The following is a 23,501-nucleotide window of genomic DNA, read 5'->3' as shown; positions in this document are numbered from 1 at the left end:
AGGACCCATCAAACCTCTCCCAACATACTGTTCAACCTCCAGACAACCCATTAAGTTATTGTTTTGAGGCATCAGCTTGCTCCAGGAAGCATTTTTGCCCTATAATTGGGCCCCCTAGCCACCAATGTGTGTGTGTGTTCTGGATCTGTCCACACTGCCCCAAATTCATTTGGGCCTCTCCTCCTCCTTGTGAAATGCTTGTCATTTTGCTGCTGCGTCCATGAGCCTCTGTCTTCAAGACTGGTAACTATCACCCTCCCGAAACTGCTTTCTCCCTCTTTCCTCCCTGATTTTCTTAGCTAGCCTTGTATGTGCACTGTGTGTGATTTCTGTACATTTAATCATTTATCTCTTAATTTAAAAAAAACCTTTCTGGTTGAACATCTACCTGGCTTGGAAGTTCTCTAAGGGAATATCCCCATGAGCATAGGTGGAGAATCCCAGCTACCCCCTCGTGTTTGTCTCCTTAAAGCTAATTCCCCCAACTGATTAGGAGACCGCCTATTTGGGTAACACTCCCCCCCATTTTGCAGGTTTTCCAGGTAAGGGGGGGGGAGCGGGAAGCAGCATTACTGTGCACGTGTTTGTGTCAGTGTTCCTTGCTTGCCACATGCCATTGTCAGGTCTGGCTGCTCCTTTGGTATTACTGGCTTGCTATGTTCGATGCAGGGTTCTCTGGCTTGACGTTGGTTCTGTTGGACTTTGTGGGTTTTGTTTACATTAGGAGGCTTTTGTTCATTGGTTGCTGTTGCGTGTTGGATAAGGCTTTCTGGGTCCTGGAGAAAGCCTTGGATCCCCCTCCCCCACAGGAAACAGTGGTTGGAGGCAGCTTTTTCAGGGGCTGTGGAATTGGAATCTTTGGCCCAATTAAAACTTGATGGGGGGAAGATCTTTAGTGGACAGGCAGGACTAGTTTCCCAGCAATTTTGGTGTAGTTTGCTTGAAAAATGGTTCCTCCAATCCCCTGGAAAGATTTCCCCATATGGAACGATGTGGAAGATTTTTCATAGGGACTAATGGAGCCAAATGTATTTGAAATTCCAAATACTATACTGGTACCAAGTATATATGGAACCAGACTTTGAATAATAATACAGAGAGTTCTTTTAGTGCACGTCCCTACTTCAGAGGTGAGGCAGGCGGCAACTAGAGATTGGGCATTCTCTGTGGTGGCACCTCGCCTGTGGAACACACCCCATGTCAAGGTTTGCTTGGTGCCTGCTGTAGTTTCTTTTAAGCACACGGCTAAAACACACCTTTTAACCCAGACTTTTAATTAGGAGTTTTATCTTACCAACTTTCAATGGTCTGCTTCTTTTTATGGGTTATTTTTATTCTGTTTTTGTCCAGTGGCCTGTTTTCAATGTCTGGTTCTTATACTAGGCATTATTTTATTTGTTGTTGTTTTTTTTATAATATTTTTTATTTTTAATTACTAACATCCAGACTACAACCAAACTACAAACAGAAAAAGGAAAAAGGAAACAAGGGGAAAGGTAAAAAACAACATAAGAACATAAACTACAACTACAAGTATTGAATTCCCTTCATAATACAATTCTTTAAAGTTAAACTTTCTCATATGCTATTAGATTGGCAGATCTTATAAAATACAAACTACAGTCAGGATCAGATCTTCTCCCCCCCCCCTGCATCTCGGTCTCAATTCTCTCTGAACAGCTACACTAGCTGCGCTCACTCCCTCCTCCCCACTCCCCCCTCCAGATTCTGAATCTTCTTCTTGCTGGAACTCTTGATGATTAAGCACAAAATCCCTCAACTGTACTTCCGATGTTATCTTGTAGGCTTGGTCTTTATATCTAAACCAGATGCCTTCCGGAAATAACCATTTATATTTTATATCACGCTTTCTCAGAAGAGCTGCAAACCTTTTGTATTTGAATCTTCTTTTCCGAGCTAAAAATGGAACGTCCTTCAGTATCTTAACCTTGTTGCCAAGAAAGTCCAAGTCCACATTAATCGAATTGTATAAGATGGTGTCCCGAGTCTTCTTAGATGAAAAATCAATAATAATCTTGCGAGGCAGCTGACGCTTCATTGCATATTTTGAAGATGTCCGACGGACTTCCAGAATATCGCTTTTTACCTCTTCTTTAGTTGCCTTTGCGAATGACGCCAAAAGTTCCGACACCAACACCTTTAAATTTTCACTTTCCCCCTCCTTCACATTCTGTAAACGCAATACTGTCTGAGCACGATCCACATGTAGTCCTATCAATTGATTCTCCAAAAGCTTTACTTCTTTATTTGTAGCTCTCATGAGTGTTGCATTTTCCCGGGCAGATTTCTCTGCTTCGAGCGCTACATCTTTAATGGTTTTCACTTCATTTTCAACTGAGCCAACCCTTTGTCCGATTTCATTTAGCTTGTCAACGAAGGGCTTCATAGCTTCAACGACCGACCGTTTAACCACCTCTTCAAGAGTCTCTCCCTTCCCCAGCAACGCAGCCAAAACCGATTTGCCCACCGCGGGGCTCTGCTTTTTCGTCGCCATCTTAGAGGGGGGGAGTCCGCCAACTAGGTTCCAAAACTCAATGAAGGGGAAGATTTCCGAACCTTCTTTAGCTTCAACTCCCACCAATCCTTTGCATACGCTTAGAATAACAGAAGGGATCCGCTTACTTACAGGTTTTCACCTTAAATCTGCTTGTTGCCGTTCTCCATGGCCCGGCAGCCCGCGATGTGCTGCGCAAGTCTGCCAGCCTCAATAGGGGCAAACGGGCAATTTACCCCCTGGATCAACTTCAGGGGGCTCTTCCCGCAGCCCTCAGGACCCTGGCCCCCTAACTGGGAGTCCTGGGGGTTAACCCTTGCAGGTCAACCTCCCGGTCAGGCTGCTCGGCCGCTTCCTCCCGGACCTGCGGAGAGGAGCATCCGACATGGCCGGGAAAACGAAACCGAATGGCATTATTTTAATTGAACAGGACTTCGAAGAGGTGGCATAGAAATATCCTAAATAAATAGAGCAAATCAGTTGATTGTTTGGTACTATCATACTGCAGTTTTAAAATTAAAAATATCAAGTTCTATAGTTTGAATTTAAATTTCCTTCAGAGGACAGATTAGGTTCCTGAAATATGTGACTGTTAAAAATTTCTGAGATTGTACAGCAAATTATTAAAAATTGCATTCCTTTCCAGGAAAGCACTTTCTGAGTTAACCACCTGTTTGAGAGAGCGCCTCTACCGATGGCAGCAGATTGAAAGAATATGTGGCTTCCAGATAGCTCACAACTCAGGACTGCCAAGCCTGACCTCCTCACTTTACTCTGATCACAGCTGGGTGGTAATGCCTCGAGTCTCCATACCGCCTTATCCAATTGCAGGTGGCGTGGATGACCTTGATGAAGATACTCCTCCTATTATCTCTCAGTTTCATGGTATGTAGCGTCTGATCTAAGAAAGGCATTGGACAAATGGGGACGTGCTGAAGGCTGGGAAATGATTCAGCTGTGTCAGAGATGCAAATCCAAATGAGGTGCAAACATAAAAGTGGAGGTGCAGCAGGGTTTGCAAGAGGCCATCAGAACAAAGGGACTAGCAGTATAGAAAACAGGCAGCACACAGGCAGGTCCTGGATTCTAATTACATGGTGGGAAATTAAGGGGCTTTGAACTCTAAACGAGTAAAAAAGTATTTTTAGTTGTATAATCCATCCAGAAGATTTTTTCCCCAGCAATTTTTGGAAAATTGTGCTTTCTTTAACAGACTTTCTCTGCTTTTCTGTGTCCTTGCTTACTGTTTTCTCACCTTGAAGCTGGTGGGAATGTTTCAGAGTAATGTGTTAGAATAGTGCCAATGGAGCATTTTGGTTTTGGGCTCAAAACATTTGTAGCCAATTACTGATAGCCGGTGGGAGCCTTTTGACCAGAATTATAAATACCTGCTCATCTTGTCACCTGTAATTAAGAGTAATGATCAGACTGAGCGTCCTTTCCAACAAAGGAATTATCCCCTGGGGGGAGGGGGGGAATGTTCTGGAAGGTGCCTGTAGACTGTCTGTTCTGCTTTTGTTCTCCATTTCCAGGAAGCAAGCAGGGAACATCCTTCAGAGCCCGGTTTCCTTATTTAAAATGGGAAAGGGGAACAGGCTAGACTGGAAGGCAGTAGCTGGGAGCAGAAAAACACAGTTCCATGTCATTTTTTTACTTTATTTTAAATGTTATATCCCACAGCAGCCTTGCTCTCACCCCACCCAATCTCCTTCAAAAGAAAATGGAAATGCTCCTTGCAAGGCATAGCACTTAGGTGCTGTGCTCTTTGGCATAGTGCTGAAGTTGAAAATTCCCTCTTTACATTACAGGCAGCCTCTGAGACTTATTATCCCCAGATGGGTGGCAGAAAGGAGAAGCTGTCCTTATCTTGCTTCATAGGATGAAATGCTCACTTGGTAACTCAACAGAGCAGCATTCTGGAAACTCCTTGCGTGGCTCTTGTTTCCAGTCATCCTGGAAAGGAGAGTGCCTCATCTCTAGGGACAGCAGCTCTGAGGGAGAGAACGGAAAACCTTGCTGGTGTTGTGTTGTTAAAAAGAGCACTGGGCTAATGTTTACTGTTACTTGTTGGGGTGGGGAGGGAAGGAAGGGAAAGGAAGGAAGCGCATGTGTGCAAGTAGGCAGTCATCCCATTACACTTGATTTGCAGAATGCACCTGTCCTCTGAGAATGTACTTCTGTTGTTTGGGATACCACATTTTCCTAATCCCCAAACTGTAAGAATTTGTAGCGTGAAAAACAGTTATTTCCATCAACGGCTCCTTTAGTGTTTCTGTTGGACTATGAGTGTTGTGGAATGTCCTTAACCCGTATTGAGTCTTGTTTGTGACATTACTGCTAACGAGCAATTTAATTTCTCATTCCACACTTAGGTCACTGTATAAAGCTGTTGTATTTATCACTCTGTAGGTTTTAAAGGCTCTGCATGCTATCTCCGTGTATCTTCGATATGGGTGTTCTGACGTAGCCCAGCTGCTCCCAGTTCCATGTCCTACACTCAGACTTTTGGGCGGGAGGGGGGCTTGGCATCTTCAGTAATTACTGATGGAGTTAGAGCACTGTTTTCTGTAAACCAAAAATGCATCAGAGATGGCACCACCCTGCTGGGTTTCGGAGATAAATTCCAAACACTGCATTCCAAATGTGGTGCTGCTTTCTTCAAATATATCTGGGCTGAACTGACATCCAGAAGTCCAGTGCTGCCTCATGAGAATATCTAGCTGAAGACTATCATTGGTCAGATCTGAGTCTTGCATTTTCATGATACTTTGATTCCTATGTAACACAAATCTATTGGTCTCTGACAGTTGTCAGATATTATTTTAGCCATCTAAGGTTACATTGAGCTCATTCCTTACAATCTATATTTTTGGTTCCAATTTTTGGCTTATCTTTAGCTTATGTTTTAAAACAAGAATTTAAACCCCTTAAATCATAGCAGCTGCTGTGTACAATGGATGTACATAGAATTAGTCTTTTCTAATGGACCATAACAAGTTCAGTGTGCTGGGATAGATTCCTGATAAATATTTGAGTCAAGTGTTGTGTTAGCATAATAAGCTGAGACTTCTCTTGTGACCTTTTCTCCCGAGACCTTAAATTGGTAACCAGTTCTGCTGTCAGATTCTACCAAGTAGAGGTCACTTTAACATCTGCCTTTGGTGAGCCTCCATTTGGTGAGTTGTGTACAGGTTTAATCAGGGAGGAAGAATACCCTTTTATTCAAGGTTACTGGGAGTTCTATCTTTGTCTCCTCTTGTAATTGATACTTTCAGGCAAGTCGCCATGTTGGTATGCAGTAGAAGAGCAAGATTGGAGTCCAGTAGCATCCTAAAGACAACAAGATTTCCAGGGTATAAAGCTTTTGAGAATCAAGCGAGAACTTGACAATAGAAAGTTTATACCCTGGAAATCTTGTTGGTCTTTAAAGTGCTACTGAATTCAGGTCTTGCTCTTGTAATTGAAACTCCTGAGCTGTATGCAGTGCTTGCTTCGGCAGCACATATACTAAAATTGGATCAGTATGCACGTGTATAGGTATGATTTCGAAAACTACCTTGTAAAGTTAAACTTATACTGTGTGCAGCAAGATAATGTTTCATGTCATAACATATATTAGTAGATTAGATGTGAACCATATTGTTTTGTTCTTCCCAGGGTCCATTGTAAAACCTGCCACCTTAGCAAGAAGCAGTAGCATGTGTCGCTCCAGGCGAAATGTTGTGCCATCCTCTCCACAGTCACAACACTCTGCACAAACATCACACACCCCACTTACACAAGCTACTTTGCACTCGCCCGACCCTGACATCCTCTCCGTGTCAAGTTGTCCAGCTGCATATCGCACAGAAGAGGAGGAGGAGGCCATTTATTTCACAGCTGACAAACAATGGTATGAGAGTGGCACACTGCATTATAATTGGTTTTATAGGCCACGCCTCCACAGCTCCATTGAGTTCTCTTTCTGAATGCCGTTCCTGTCCAAACTTTTGGCACCTAGAAGGAATGATCAAGGGACTGCTCCTTTTTGACCTAGGAGGTTGTGATGGGGGCACAGGGGAGGAGGCAGGTATGTAGGGTTCAAGTTACTTAGGGCTTTATAAGTATACACTGCTGGGAGCCAGTCCAGGTGTAATATACCCTTATTTTTATTTATTTATTTCAAATTTGTATTCCGCCCTCCCTGCAAGTGGGCTCAGGACGAATAACAACATATTAAAAATAAAATTAAAAATTCATGTTCATTAAAAACAACACATTTAAAACAGGATGGTGGACAGCCTTCACAGGGAGGGTTAAGATTTATACATCCCTTTTTTCCAGGCCGGCAGAGGCTCAGCCATATGCCTGGTGGAACAACTCTGTCTTGCAGGCCCGGCAAAAAGATAGTAGGTCCTGCCGGGCCCTGATTTCAGCAGACAGAGCATTCCACCAGGTGGGAGCCAGGACCGAAATGGCCCTGGCTCTAGTCGAGGCTTAGGCAGGCCTCCTTGGGGCCAGGGACCACCAACAGCTGTTTGTCCACTGATCAGAGTGTCCTCTGGGGAATATATGGGGAGAGACGGTCCCGTCTCTCCCGATATACAGGCTGTAACTGGAGGTGAGTAACTCTATCTGGCACAGTCTGCAAGGGCATAGCCATCAGTAGAAGCTGTTAACAGCAGTTTGATCTTGCAGTTGTGAAGTCACAGTTGCCAAGTGAGCGGAGGAGACTGTTCTGTCTGCAGCATTGATTGTTTTCTGGTACCATCATAGGTCAACCGCCAATATACTTTTCTTTGCTTGATGCCAGGGTATAGAGATGGAATAAATGTGAACCACCTAATAAGTAGCTGTAAATGCAACATTTGAAACAGCGTATGGCTAGATAAGCAAGAGCTTGGTTTCATACTTGTTTGATGCAAAATAGAAAAAAGAAACATATTGCTCCAACTTTAAGTTCATCTACAGTCTTCAGTGCAGTCCCACATTGGGACCGTGCTTGCGCAGGCCAGCTATCCAGAACAGGATTTTCAAGCCTTTAGGCTAATTGAGGGGGTGGACTCCCCCACGGACCACTCCGAGCTCGCTTTTTCTGCTGAAATGGTCACACGATGACCACCCCCCTTCTTCCTCAGTTCGTTTTCTGCCGCCGCAAGGAGCAGATGGGTTTTCAGCAAGGCTTTGTGTTTCTAGTGAGATTGCTGGAGTTTCTAATTGTTGTTAATAGTTAGTTAATTGTTTAGTGTTTAGATAGTTCTGAATAGTTGTAATAGTTTAAGGTAGTGCCAGACTTCCAAAGGGGTAAGTTGGCTTCGCCTCCCCCCCCCTTGTCTGCAGCTGGTCAAGTCGTCTACAGCTGTTTTTATGGCAGAAAAGCCCTCTTTTAAAAATGTGAGGGCTGTGGAACGAAGATGACCAAGACTGCTGACCACTCATTGTGCCTGGCCTGCCTGTGGGAAGGGCACGTAGTCGAACGATGCAAACATTGCCGATAGTTCACCCCCAAAGCATGAGGAGACTGAGCCTCAAGACTGAAGGCAGTGTTGTGGAATAAAGCGATGTCTGTCTCTACAAGCTCGGCAGCTAAGAAATCTGCCCTAGCGGAGCAAACCAAACATTCTGATCCGGAAACTGTGACGGAACCATTGGCGTCGGATCCGACACCTGCAGATCAGCCATCAGATACACAGAATCACAGAGTTGGAAGGGGCCATAATGTCCTTCTAGTTCAACCCCCTGCCTAATGTAAGATGAGCCTAAAGCATCCCTGACAAATATTCATCTAGCCTCTTCTTGAGGCTAGATGAAACTAAGGAAAAACAAGTCTCCCACAGGAAAAGTGTTTTTGCCATATATCAAAGGAATCACTGATCTGATGGGAAAACTTAAGAAAAAGCACAACCTACAAACAGGATTCTGACCCACCAGAAAAATACAACAGATGCTAAGATCAGCAAAAGACAGTAGAGACCCCCTCACATCTGCAGGATTATACTGCATACCCTGCAGCTGTGGACAAGTTGACATCGTGACCACACAGCGTAGCATCCAGACAAGAATAAAAGAACATGAAAGACACTGCAGACTTGGCCAACCTGAAAAATCAGCAGTGGCTGAACATAGCCTAACCCAAACAGGACACAGTATCTTATTCCAGGACACTAAAATACTGGACAACACATCCAACTACTTTGTCAGATTACACAGGGAAGCCACTGAAATTCATAAGCATAAGCACAATTTCAACAGGAAAGAAGAGTGTTTAAGAATAAATAGGGCATGTTTTTCAGTCCTGAAAAACACCAGACTAACAAAATACCCGACATCTTACAATAGCCCTACAGATAAGTTTAGCATATCAACCACCAATCCATATGCAAAAGAACCTCCTCAGGATACAGTGAAGCTTCCCCCCATTAGCATTCCACACCCTGGGAAACTCTTACAAGATGACTCAGCCAAAACCCACCTTCCTGAGTAGATATAAATTACCTGTTAACATTTTCTCCACACATTGACACTGAGAGAATTCTATGTTTCAGTGTTACACCTCTGAAGATGCTAGTCACAGCTGCTGGCAAAACGTCAGGAACTACAATGCCAAGACCACGGCCATACAGCTCGGAAAATCTACAACTAACGTTCTCCGGCCGTGAAAGCCTTCGACAATATATCTAATGGCATGCTTCCTCAGTCTTCATGCCATATTTCATTCTATCACAGCCGAGTCAGGAAGAGTTACCAACCCAAGAGGGAATACCAGTCTTACAGGTTCCAGCCATATAGAAATCAGTATCCATACCAAGCACCATATTTACCTCAGAACCAGTCCCATAGACAGGTGTTGGCGAAAACCAAGTCGAACCGAACACAAACGCAGAAGGATCAGCCTCAGGGTCCAAGAGAGCAGCTGTGACTTGGAGAGTCACCCAGATGCTGTTCTTCGACAGATTGTCACAGTTTTTTGAGGCCTGGCAAGCTATCTGTGAGGATGCATGGGTGTTGTCTATCATTAAAGAAGGTTATAAGCTGGAGTTTGACACCTTGCCTCCTACATATTTGCCTGGGCAAGCTCTTGTATATGAGTTGCCTGAGTTACAGCAGAGATTGAGTCTTTATTGAACAAGGAGGCTCTGCAGAGGGTCCCCTCTTGAGATAACCCTTCTGGGTTTTACTCTAGTTTCTTCTTAATAGATAAGGATGGGGAAAAGAGGCCCATTCTAGATCTGAGGGGGCTGAATGAGTACTTACAGATACCAAAATTCAGGATGGTCACAGTTTGGTGTAGTGGTTAAGAACGCGGGACTCTAATCTGGAGAACTGGGTTTGATTCCCCACTCTTCCACTTGAAGCCAGCTGGGTGACCTTGGGCTAGTCACAGTTCTCTCAGCCCCACCCACCTCACAGGGTGTTTGCTGTGGGGATAATAATAACATACTTCCTAAACCGCTCTGAGTGGGCATTAAGTTGTCCTGAAGGGCAGTATGTAAATCAAATGTTGTTGTTGTTGTTATTAATTATTATTTTGAGTCATTAATATGATACCAGCAAATTCATGGTTTGCCATTGTAGATTTGCAGGATGCATATTTTCATATTGCAATCTGTCCCAAACATAGAAGATTTCTACGTGAGAATTTCCAATATACAGCATTACCCTTGGGATTGGCTTTAGCCCCAAGGGTGTTCACCAAATGTAAAGCCGTGGTGATAGCTCACCTGAGGAGACTGGGGTGTGCAGTCTACCTTTATTTAGATGATTGGTTGGTTACTGCATGGTCTTCAGAAGAACTGCGTTCACACGTAGAACTGATACTTGTCACCTGCAAAAATTTTGGTCTAGTGGTTAATATGAAGAAGTCTAATTTTGAGCCAAACAGGGTGGTACAATTTATTAGTGTGATGCTAGATGCCACAACTGATACGGCATATTTACCTTTGGATCGTAGTAGGAGACTAATAGCCTTGGTACAATTGTTCCAAAGATGCAGGTACCAGTCGGCACAACTTATTCAGGTCCTCTTGGGCCTTATGGCCTTCACTACGGCAGTGATGCCCCTAGCATGATTGAGGATGAGACCCTTACAACTGTGGTTTATTAAGAAGTTTAATCCCCAGTTGCAGTCACCCCAAATTAAATTCTTGGTCAGGAGAAAAGTTTTGCGTTCACTGACTTGGTGGAAAGACCCTGCCAACCTGAATAAGGGGATACAGTTTGTTTTAACGACTCATGACATCACTATCACAACAGATGCCTCTCTTGAGGGTTGGGGAGGATACTATGCTGATACATCAGCGAACAGAGTGTGGTCGGAAGGTGAAAAGGGGCACCATATTAATTTCTTGGAGTTAAGAGTGGTTTATTACTTACTTAACTCACTTGCAAATATGGTGACAGGGAAAAGAGTCCAGGTACAGTCAGACAATATGACAAGTCTTTTATATAAACAAGCAAGGAGGGACAGCGTCGTCAAATTATGGGACTGGGCTATTTCTCAAAATATTATGCTTTCTGCACTCCATATTGCAGGTTCCCAAAACACAAAAGCAGACTACCTAAGCAGGTTAGGGAGTTCCCATCACAAGTGGGTGCTACAGGACAGATACGCTCATCAGATATTCCAGAAATGGGGGTATCCAGACACAAACAGCTTTGCCACAGAGCAGAATGCGAAGGCGCCACAGTTCTGCTCGAGAGGGGAACTTGGCAAGAACTTGAGAGGGGATGCCTTCCAGATAAAATGTGGGGGGGCCTCTTTTATGCCTTCCTCCCAATTCTGCTAGTTCAGAGAACAGTTTGCAAGATCATGGCAGATCAAACCAATTGTATGTTAACAGCTCCCTTCTGGCCGCATAAGCCATGGTTTCATTCACTCAAGATCATGGTCAAGGGGAATTACGTGCATCTTCCAGTAGTGCCGGACTTGCTGTGCTTTGGCAAGACATGGCACCATGATCTGAACAGACTACATCTGACCGTGTGGTACATAAGACATTGAACTCTCAGTTTTTGGAAGAGGTAGCAAATATTTTGAATGCACGAAAGCCTTCTACTAGGAGCTCGTATGCATTGAAATGGAACAGATTTGTTTTATGGGCTGAACCTCAGGGAATATCTCCTGAGAGGTGTCCTCTGGTTAACATTTTTTATTATTTAGTGTCACTGCATAAGGCTGGCCCAGCCTCCTCTTCTATTAAAGTTCATTTAGCAGCTATCTCTGCTTTTCATGCTAATGTAGAATGTAGATAGTAAGACAGTTTTCTCCCACTATCTCTCTAAATTGTTCCTTCAGGGTTTATATAATTTGTACCCTCCACAGACTCAGATAATGCCTCAGTGGTAGTTGTCACTAGTATTATCCAGTCTTAAACCTTTCGAATCACTAGCAACATGTAGCCTAGTGTTACTGTCAGCTGAAGTGACCTTTCTATTGGCAATTACTTCGGCCAGGAGGGTCAGCGAGTTGCAGGCGTTAAGGGTAGACCCACCTTTCCTGCAGATCTTTCCAGATAAAGTAGTGATGCGTACCAGCCTTCAATTCCTGCCTAAGGTGGTTTCCAAGTTCCATGTTTCTCAATGTTTATCTCTGCCAGTATTTTTCCCTAACCCTACTTCCACAAAGGAACAGACACTCCATACTTGGGATGTTAAGAGAGCAGTTTTATTTTATGTAGACCAGACAAAAGCATTTTGCAAGAATCAAGCATTTTTTGTTTGCCACACGGGTCAAAATAAAGGCAAGACAGCATCAGCTCAAACCATTTATAGATGGGTAGTTTTAGCAATTAGACTCAGTTATAAAACAGCAAAGGTCCCATGCCCGTTTATTTTAAGGACACATTCGACAAGGGGACGAGCGACGTCAGGAGCCTTTCTGTGTGGTGTACCGCTAGGGGATATCTGCAAAGCTGCAACTTGGTCTTTGGAGGAGACGTTTGTCAAACACTGTGCAGTAGACGTCAATGCCGGGAGGGAGACTGCAGTGGGACAAGCAGTCCTACAATCACTCTTCACCTTAGAGCATCACCCCACCTCCTTGGTGAGTAGTTTGTAAGTCTCCCAATGTGGGACTGCACTGAAGACTGTAGATGAAAACAGAGTTGCACTTACCTGTATCTTCTGTTCATCTAGGTCTTCGTGCAGGAACACGTTCGCTCCTTCCGGTCCTGCTGTGAGCTGTCTTGACGGTTGCGTTACCGGGGGCTTGCGGTGGCACAGGAGAGCTGAGGGAGAAGTGGGGGGGGGTGGCCTCCTTACCGTGTGACTGTTTTGATGGGAAAAGCCGACTCGGAGTGGTCCGTGGGGGAGTCCAACCCCCCCCCCCCCCCTATTAGCCTAAAAGCTTGAAAATCCTGCTCCAGATGGCTGGCCTGCGCAAGCGCAGTCCCAATGTGTTCCTGCACGAAGACCTAGATGAACAGTAGTCACAGGCAAGTGCAACTCTGTTATCTTTTCTTTGGCTGCCTATTTATGTTACGGATTCAGTTAAAGAGGCTGGTGCTTATCTTTCAAAGCCTTGCATGAGCTGTGACCCACACTCTTAAAGATAAGAGGGTTAAATGCCCTGTCCCTGTGCATTAACTCTGTTCTGTCGACCAGTGCCGCCTTTGTATCCCCTCCTTTGCTAGAGTGGGATCAGCTGCTGCTTGGACCAGAGGCCTTTCATCTCCCTTATCCAGAGCATCCACCTGATGAAAGTGAATCAGGCTCTCACCTTGCTGATCTTCCAGAGAGCTTATAAAATAGAACTGTTAAGGAGGGCATTTGAATCCGATTTAACAGTTTAGGACAAAGAGTACATTCGTTATTGCATCAAATTGTTATCAGGGACATTGCTAAAATATGGGTGTATTTGGCTTTGTTGAAATTGTTTATTTTTATGTTGTTTATTTCTATGTTATCTGCCACAGATTCCAACTATGTTGGGAGAAAGGTGGGCCTAAAATATGTTTTAATAAATAATAGAAATAATTTCTTGCATTTGAATGATAAATTGTTTCCTTTTATAATTTTGATAAAGTTGAGTGTCTTCTGATCACATGGTGGGAAGAATGCATCCTGTTTAGTTTAAAAACTAATAGTGAGGAAGAGAAGAACAGAGAAATATTGATACTGGTGAGCTGGAACTGCCTCAGCCATTGGAGAGGAGGAGGTGACAAGCCGTCAGGAGTGGCTCACTGCTGATGTCTCGGTCCGGGGAACAGCCTTCTGAGAGGCGGGTGTCTGCTCTTAAATGGTGACTTGCAGACAAAGTAGAAACACCACTAATGCTGGAAATCAGTAATGTAAACATAATTAATTTAGAACATAGCCAAGATTGATGTTAATTACTGAGTTCTGTGTGTGATGTTGTGACTTCCCTCCAGGACACTTCTCGAACATTGTGAGCTAGACATTGGAACAGTGGAAAGGACAGAGCAGCCATCATTGAATAAATCCCACTGTAGCCATGCACAAGTCATTTATTTGGGGCTGAGGATTAAATAAAGAATACAATCCCCCATTTTCCACATTACTTCTGTCTGCTATATGAATAACAGAGAAGCTTTTTGAAGTATAGATTAGCTGTTTATGACTTTTTCCAACACAACTGAGAGGATGCAAGTACTCTGGACAGTGGTTTTTCTTCCATCCCCTCACCCTTCAGTAGTTTCAGTGATAAGTCTCATTTGGCAATGAGAATGTATTTGTTTTTTAGAAGTCCTGAGATGCTGTTGTTGCTGACAGAGGGTGGGAAGGAATCTGCCAGGCACCGCTCCACCTTATCGGGATGCAGCTCCAGCTGAAAATTCCCTTCCTGAAAATAATTGTGAATTGATCTTTAATTGTTGGTTCTATTGGTTCAGAAAAGCAGCTTCACGACAGTCAAAGTCTAACTTTTGACTGAGAAGCAGTACAAAAATACACTAAAATGAATAGCATTTTTTTCATTTTTTAATCAATCAATACTTTATTGCTTCAGCACAGACATAGCAAATAACAAGAAAAGTACAATATTATTAATACAAATTACTACATCATAAAATTTAAACCGAAATTGACAAAACTCCATCAAGATCTTTAAATCCATAACAGCATGTAGTATAATATAATACTACTAAAGGGAACTTGTTAATACCTTCAAGTAAATTAAAACTTACTTCCATAGTCTTAACTGTATTTTGTTTACCGATGTTACAAACTTTGCCACTTGCATTGTAATCCATTTATCCTTATCTGCCAGCAGGACCACCAATTTATCTTGCTCTGACCTCCCTGGCACCCGTTGCAGAATATTTCTAAGATATTTTTCCCGAATAGTTACAAATCTCGGGCATCGAAACATAACATGGGACATATCTTCAATGGATTTATGATCACGGGAGCACACACAATCAGCAAGTGGGGTCTTGTTATAACAGCCTTTCAGAACTTCCAAATGAAGTATATTCATCCGAGCCCTAGTAAACGACGTCCTATATTCTGTGACCATTAGGTCATCAAAATAAACTGGCTGGGTTATAGGATGGGATATAAGATGATTATATAGAGTTGCTGAACTCATAATACCTAGCAACCCCTGATCTTGTTGTGCACTTATGTCCAATAATCTTTGTTTAATTAGACATCTAGCAGCCATATAGTCATAACTCCTTAAATATTCTTCAGATAATCCTAATTTAGCCAATAGGGACAGTACCTGGGACTTCCATGATGTATCTTTCATCTCTTTGTATGCCATTGTTACCAAAAGTGATGCTTGGGAGAAAAAAATCTTCAACCAAAAATATATAACAAGTTTATGTACTGTTGTTGTTACTGGTGGCAAGGCCAATTCTGATCTTACCATAACTGATGATGTGGAATTTGGGACTCCCAACATCATACGTGCGAATTTATTTTGTATTACTTCCAATGGATATAAATTTCCAAATCCCCAGATTGGTGCACCATATAACATTTGGGGGAGTAATTTTGATTTAAATATTTCTAAAGTGGGGGATACTAATGAACCGCCTTTTGTTCTATGAAATCTGTATAAACCAGATAATACTTTATTAAGTTTCTGTCTTGTTAAATCAATGTGAGTTGTCCACGACCCTGTTTGATGGAAATTAATCCCTAAATATTTATAGGTGGTCACCTGATCTAATAAGTTACCATCCATTGTCCACCTATGTCGCTGAAAATGAATAGCATTAGCTGCCTCAAGCAGAGGTCTGGAGAGTTTCATATTAGTCCCTAAATAAATTTTAATATTCTGCTCTCTTACAGTGATTTCCCCTCCCATCTTTGTTACAGGGAAGTGCAAGATACAGGTTCAGAATGTGACTCCATAAACTCCCCTGTTGGAAGAAGACAATTGCCGCCTTCAAGCCTTGAATTATATCAACCCCTGTTGCCTCAAAAAATATCGCGGGAAGATCTCTCCTTGGAGGAGTCCTCGACTGGAGACTCTTCGTCCCTCACTGCCGACATCTCCAGGGGTTCTCCTGACTGCGTCGGCATGACAGAAACTAAAAGTATGATATTTAGCCCCGCATGTAAAGTATACAACGGCATCCTGGAGAAGTCCTGCAGTATGAACCAACTCTCAAGCGGTGTCCCCGTCCCCAGACCTCGCCACCCCTCCTGTTCGTCCACCAGCAGCGGAAGCAAAGCAGGCCATGAGGCCTCGGCCGCCCCTCGGACAAGCGGCGCCTCGCAGGACCTCTGCCACGACGGGGAACGGAACAAAAAGGCCTCCAAAATAAAAAGCCTTTTCAAAAAGAAGTCCAAGTGAGGCTACGGGAGAAATCGTCTGAAAGTGGCATTGTTAAACTTCTGTTGTTGGCTTTTTATTATTGTTGTTATTATTATTATTAAGAATGTAGTCTATCTAGGTTTTTCCAGGCCTGGATGCTCTGGCAGGAAAACCTCTTAGGTCAAACTCTTCTTCTGTTTGTAAATGACTATAAATTAAGTTGTGCCAGCTGTTGATGAGAAAAATTTCAAGACGGTTTACAGTCATTTGTCTATTTATTTTTGCTTTTTTTTTAGTTTATATATAAAAACTTTTTTAAAAAACAGAAAACCACTTTAACACAAGCTTTAACGGACTAGGAAGCCTGCGTGGGCTTGCCAAAGTTTTTTTCTTGTTTACTGGAGCATCTTCTTATCTTTCCACAGAGCTATGGCATTTGCATACTGGACTTAAGAAACTCTTAATGAAGTAAAAACTACTTAAATTGCACTACTGTTTTCTTGACTGGAAAGTATCTCTGCAAGTGGAACTGTTCAGACTTGTAAGATGATAGAAAAGATGGGTTGGCTCATTATTTTTAGGTCATTTTTATGTAAAAACTAGCATTTCTATTTGTTGATTTCTGGAAGTGGAGCCTCATTTCTTCTACGGAATGCTTCTCTCTGTGTTTATTAATTAGGTCCTGCTGTAAAGATGGTAACTATCCAGGGCTTTCACTGTGATTCTGCTTCATTGCACAGGTATATGGTTATAAAAAAGAGACTCTTACAAAGAGAAGAAGCTCCTGATTCCATATGCAAGCGATAAAAGGTTAAACTTGATTTGAAGGACTTTTTAAGACATTCACATCCTTAAAAACTGGGATAGGGACAACTGTGGGCACTTGTTTACATACTTTGACAGACAAAGGATGTTTGATTTGTGAATATTTGTACTGTGGCAAAGACAATAAATTGGAGATATTACTGTGCGCTGGGTTGTTCTGATTTTAGCCATTCACCTTTTCGGTCAAAACTCCCAAAGTTGTTGTTTGCTAGATGTTATATGTTATCAGCACTTGGTCCATTTTAGATATTCCTTTTGGAATAAATTAAAACAATGTTTTTGCAGCTTAGCCCTCTGCCCTATTAACTGGACATACTATTATTTAAGCGCACTTGCAGCCAAACTAAGCATGCTTGCTTGGTAGCAAATCCCACTGCATGGAATGGGGATGTATTCCAAATGAATGTACAGGATTGTAATCCCTAATTGTAAAGAGTCCAGTAACACAACAAAACAATCAAAAGGACTGGTCTCAACAATCTAAATACACAAAGGGACCACAGGTCCCAGAAGACCACACTAACAGTATGTAATTTTATTATTCAAAGTGCTAGTGCAAAGTGCAAATTTTCAATAGATTATATTCTATTCCATGCGTAAATATTCAAACCCAATGCTCAACAGTCCAGTGTTCCAGTTCCAGTTCCTATATATGATAGGAAACAAGAGTCTGCTCCAATGAGTACTAAATTCAGATGATGCAGTGTTCAATATGAAATCTGTTGTTTCTTCTTCTGTAGGCAAAAAACATGGGCATTGTAATATATGTGCTCTCTCGGTAAATACAGATGCTATTATTAATTCCAAAACGGGAAAACGATTATTCACCAGACACTTCTCAACTTGCTCCACCCCCTATGTAGTCTACATAATAGAATGTAAATGTGGGCTACAATATGTAGGGAACACGACGCGACCAGTGAAAATACGAATCCAAGAGCATATGTCGAAAATAAGGAACAGAGCTCTTGGGGCCCCTTTAACACAACACTTTAATCAATTTCACCCTTGTGAAAGGGATTTTAGATTCTCAGTTTTATATGTAGCAGATCCTGCAACTACAGCTAACCAAAAATTGTTTTGATGTATTGAAGCTGAATGGATCTTCAGATTAGGGAGTTTGGCTCCCATAGGTTTGAACAATGAAATAGACTTTACTGCATTTTTGTAAATATTTTATTAGCACCAGTCACTTTAAATAAATCGTGTGATATTGCCTTAAGACCTTCGCTTTGATGGACACAATAGATATAAATTAAGTTGACCTTTAAGAATTACATGTATGTGAGGAAGATACTTGCCAATGCTGACATTGTGAAGACACTTGTTGAAGAAGATGTAAGTAATGTAATGTTGAATAGGTTATTTTGGTATTGTGTATGGAGTGGATGCTTTGGTGTTACATTAATTTCTCTTGTAGGCATTAAATGATGGCTTGATAAAGCGTAAAAACGTGAAACGGGCTGTTACAACTGCTGGTACTCCCGTTGCCAACTGCCCAGGAGATCTATTTTCCATCTTGGCTTCCGTGGAGATTTCATTGTCATCCTCCATTGACAGCTTTTTGCCTACAGAAGAAGAAACAACAGATTTCATATTGAACATTGTATCATCTGAATTTAGTACTCATTGGAGCAGACTTTTGTTGCCTATCATATATTGGAACTGGAACATTGAGCATTGGGTTTGAATATTTATGCATGGAGTAGAATATAATCTTTGCACTAGCACTTTGAATAATAAAATTACATATTGTTAGTGTGGTCTTCTGGGACCTGTGGTCCCTTTGTGTCCAGTAGCACCTTTAAGACTAACCAACTTTATTGTAGCATAAGCTTTCGAGAGGCACAGCTCTCTTTGTCAGATGCATGACGAAGCTCTGTGGCTCTTGAAAGCTTATGCTACAGTAAAGTTGGTTAGTCTTAAAAGTGCTACTGGACTCTTTACTATTTTGCTACTATAGACTAACACGGCTAACTCCTCTGGATCTAATCCCTAATTGTGTTAGTCCAAAGATCTAATGCAGTGTTTCCCAACCAAGGTTCCATGGGACATCATCAGATATTCTGAAGAAATCATGGAATAAATAAACTAATAAATTGAAATGCTGCGAAAAATTCCAAATATCCAAATTTGGCCAATAATTCAACATTTGTGCAGAAATAAACAGCCCAAATAGCCCACTGATAGTAAACCTTATATTGACTTTAGATGTGAACTTTACTTTGATATTTAAGTAAATTTTATTTTCCTTTTGATAATTTTGAAATTAAAAAAATATTAGATAATTATAAAAAATCAGGAAAAGCTACTTCACTTTTTTCTTATGTTACATCACTTGACCTTGCAATCACATGATGAACATTCATCTGTAACAAAGCTTTGTGTATGTGACATTGTTCAGGCTACTCACTTATGTCCTCCTTTTCCAATAAACGACCCAAAGTGGCTAAGAAATCATCCAGTTAAAATGCCATAAGATACAATTTCTTTAACAGCCAAGAAATGATAATGTTAAAAGCCAGCTGAGTGAAGCCAGCTGAGTGGCCTTGGGTCAGTCACAGCTCTTTCAGAACTCTCTCAGCCCCACCTATCTCACTGGGTTTCTGTTGGGATAATAATAACATTGACTTTGTAAACCCCTCTGAGTGTGGTGTTAAGTTGTCCTGAAGAGCGATATATAAGCACAAGGTTATTCAAGGCTATTAAAACAGGCTCATTTTTCAGTCTCCAGGGTTTTGTATCTTAATGACCATAGTTTCTAATTATTGCTGCCACAAACCCTAATCCTTACCTTGTTTTTATTGTTTTAATTTATATTCCTCTGAGTCCCAATTAAGGAGAAAAGCAGCTTATCATATTTTTTCCCTCTCCTTCACCTTAACCTAACGACAACCTCGTGAGAGAGATCAGACTGAAAGATTGTGCCTGGCCCAAGGTCACTCACTTCCATGGTAGAGTGGGGATTTGAACCTGAATATCCCTGTTCTTAATCCAGCACTCTAACCACTATGCAACACTGGCTGTCACAGTTTTTTGTACCTTTATGAAAGCTGTGACAAAAGTATATACAAATATAACAACTCTGGTTATCGTAACAAAAAGCTAACTTCTAACACTAGCCTAACTTAGATCCAATTTCTCATCATTCCGTTATTGCTTCAAAAAGCTCCATTTGATTAAATATTGGAGTCAGTTTAGAAAATAGCTGGTTAAGAAATTAATTTATCACCAACTGCTGAATAGTGTAAAGGTTTAAATATCAATAAACAAGAACAAGAACTTGATGCACATTTGCTGTTTGTCATACAACAAAATCTGAGGCAAAATTGTAAGATTTGGGTTGGATCCAGCCAATTCACCTCCTTATTACAGCCCCTGTTCCATATGGCTTTTGTCCAAGCAGGTCCCAAGATCCCAAACTTAGGTTTTTGGTGGTCAAAGCAAGCGAGCCCCCTTTTCCCCAGTGGAAAACTGGTTGGATACAGCACTTTGTGCTTCCAATGTGGATTGTCAAAGGATGCTTTAATCAAGGTATCGCTGAAAATACTAGGATGCACCCTGCAGTGAAATGTCTAGGCCCCTTGGCGACCTGGCACCTGGGCTTTACCAAACCTTCTCTTAAAACATGATAATGCAGAGACCCTGCACTAGAGAACAAAGCTGGTTGCTAGAATTATGGTGCTAGTTTTATTGTAATTTAAGAGTTGAATGTTAAGACAGATGAATGTAGTGCCAATTTTGTGTATTTAATGTAAAACAATTAGATTGTTGAGAGAAGATGTAATTGTAGACTCTGATCATAAGGTGAGAGTTGAGGTTTTGGCAAAAAAAATTTTTACCTTAATGTCTGAAATTATCATTCAGTAACAAAAGAGGCTTTCATATAAAAACAGCAGTCGGTTGTCCAATGCCATTGCCCCCTTTATGTTGCTCAAATAGTGCCTCTTTTGGTTTGCCTCAAAGAGTTTTAAAGCTGGTGAAAAATGTCAGCTGAATTTTTAAAAACTATTTAAATACAAATGTGAAGAAATACGCACTGAAGATTAGGGTTTATTTTTTTCATAGAGTGACAGTTGCAGTCCTAATGGTTACTGGGTGTCAGTAATTAAGGATCCAAGTCTACTATTGTTTTGCTCATAGGTAACCATGATGAATTTATATGCATGTTTGAATTTAGAATTTATATACAAGTTTGGCGTGTTGCCAGAATATTGTTACAGAGTCGTCCTCTGTAAATAAACATTTTTTCTTTTTTAAGAACAGAGGTTATGCTGGATAGATCTGACTTTTTATTTCCACGCTCACGGAGTTCCACGTGTTCTCTACGTTACTCAGACTTTTACCTCGAGAATACCTTCCCTATTTGATTTGTGTGACCTATATATTGCTGCTTCCCTGTCTCTTTTAAAAGATTTTTCTTGCCGCCAAAGGGTTCCCCTTAGACCTTCTCTAGGGGGTCTAAGTGGAATGCTTGTTATAGATGTTAATTTGACAGTGGAATGATTGGGGCTTCTCAGCTGCTGCTGTTTTAGCAGAGATGATAAACCTGCACCCCTAAGCCCAAAGCTTTTTGAAGGCAGCTTTTTCCTGACAGTTCCATGTAGGCCCACGCTCCCTTTTTCCTACCAGGGAATGGTGCTGGCTCTGCCCACTGTTCTCAGTCTCATCGCTGTAAGATTCTGCAGTCATTTAGGAATGTGCAGAGGGTCTCTTTAGTCAACACAGTAACTTTATTCAGCAGAAACAAAGGAAAGGACACCAGGTTTAGCTCAGGCCTTCCCTAGCAGTCCTTTAGCCAGTTTACACAAACATGAGTTAAACCTGGACTGGAAATGCTCCAGATCCTAGTCTCTTTGGACAAACGTGAAACGGACTCCACATCATTTCAGCTGCACTGCTAGGAGAGAGTTCTTTTTGCAATTGTGTTCATCCTGTTTCTTGGGTCATTCCTGTATAGTGGTTAGAGCATTGTGCTAGGATCTGGGAAATCCAGATTTGAATGTCATTCTGCCTGAAAGGCTTACCTGTGACCTTGGGCCCTTTGCATTTTTTCAGCCTGGCTTGCTTTGCAAGATTGTTGTGTGGATGGAATGGAAAAATATAAAAATGTTATAGCCTGTTTCAGCTGCACTGGGGCTGAAAGGTGGGATTTAGATAAACTCCACACCCATCTTTTTAAAGGACATCTTATGTTTCTACGCTGAAAGGGGGCCCAAGGCAAAAAGTACTTGACATGCAAACTTTCTTTGAATTGGCTGTTGTCAGGGCCCCTGCAGCATTGGATTCTCCTCTAATAGTACATTATTATGACTTATCTTTTGTGTTGCATGTGTCACTTTATGGAACATTTTAGGATTGTAGTGTTTTGATGTATACGAGATGGCATTTTGTACAGATTAGAAACCTAGTTTTACTGATCCATATTTCCAGTTATGCACATGGCACTATGAATTATTGGGAGTATGATGTCATGTTACACACATATGAGATTTGTACTTCTGAAATATATTTCAATTTGTCTTGTTTAAACTACTGCATTGAATGGTCTTCATCTTAATGAGACTGATTGGTCACTTAACGTGACTGATTGGTCATCACTGTTGTTGATGACTTGCAGATTAAATAACAGTTCATCTCTAATTTCGTCACTATAGACTGAATGCTGTAAGCTATTAGCCTATGTGGGAAGCAGAGTTCTGCTGTTGCAATTTTTTCTTTAAACTGCTACGATCCTTTTACTCTCTCCTTTGAGGGGAGCATGAAACACATTTTAACCCCATCCTGGGCCATGAAGAGCACTGGGTAAAGTGTTATAAATTGAAGGCTTGCTGCCAAATCGTTTAAATTCATTTATCTGTCCTTATTGATGATTTACTCTACAAGAGAAAGTAACGTGGTCTGCTGCCTGGTCCACCACTCAACGTTTTCCTGCAATTCTTTTTTACATCTGTGTTGCTTTGTGGGCTCAAAAGACCCAAAGTCTTCCCCACCTCTCCTCTCAGGGAAGGCTCCATCCTCCCATTAATTGGACTATTCAGTTCTGTATTCCCCCTAAGAATGAAGAAAGGGTGTTATTTTTGAGTGCGCCTTATTTGTTAAAGAGAACAGAAAGAAAAGCCTGTTTTCGATCCAGGTCATCTAATTTTTTTGTACTGTAGTCTTTCCAGTTGTGCTTGTGAGAGGGAACTCACCAGTATCCCAATAGAGGGAGGCCCCCAAACAGTATTCAGCACCCCAATTAATCAAGACAGAAATACTGGCAAAGTAAAAAAAGTTTATTGGAGTAAAAAGAGACATACGCTGTGAGGCACAGCGGAAGTCTCTGACCCTGCATGCCACGCTAGACGCGCCTCCACCAGCTTACATATTTTCTGGCAAACAAGGCATTAGACGAGCTATTTAGCATATGAAATTATTTCTACAAAAATGGCCTACTAAGTGTTTCACTTGACA

At 41.7% G+C, this 23,501-nt stretch overlaps 1 protein-coding gene across 1 annotated transcript in view; it reads left to right on the top strand.

Moving 5' to 3' along the window:
* Positions 1–17,190, top strand: part of STIM2 (stromal interaction molecule 2) — a 159,420-nt gene extending 142,230 nt beyond the window's left edge. The window contains exons 10-12 of the mRNA XM_054998854.1: positions 3,162–3,400; positions 6,173–6,407; positions 15,779–17,190. Of these exons, the coding sequence (XP_054854829.1) occupies positions 3,162–3,400; positions 6,173–6,407; positions 15,779–16,259 (955 nt within the window). The 3' untranslated portion in view covers positions 16,260–17,190. The remainder of the gene's footprint in view (positions 1–3,161; positions 3,401–6,172; positions 6,408–15,778) is intronic.
* Positions 17,191–23,501: the final 6,311 nt, after the last annotated feature.

This window comes from Eublepharis macularius, chromosome 15 (assembly GCF_028583425.1).
Source record: "Eublepharis macularius isolate TG4126 chromosome 15, MPM_Emac_v1.0, whole genome shotgun sequence".
Taxonomy (NCBI): Eukaryota; Metazoa; Chordata; class Lepidosauria; order Squamata; family Eublepharidae; genus Eublepharis; species Eublepharis macularius.
This window is presented reverse-complemented; position numbering and strand designations above follow the sequence as displayed.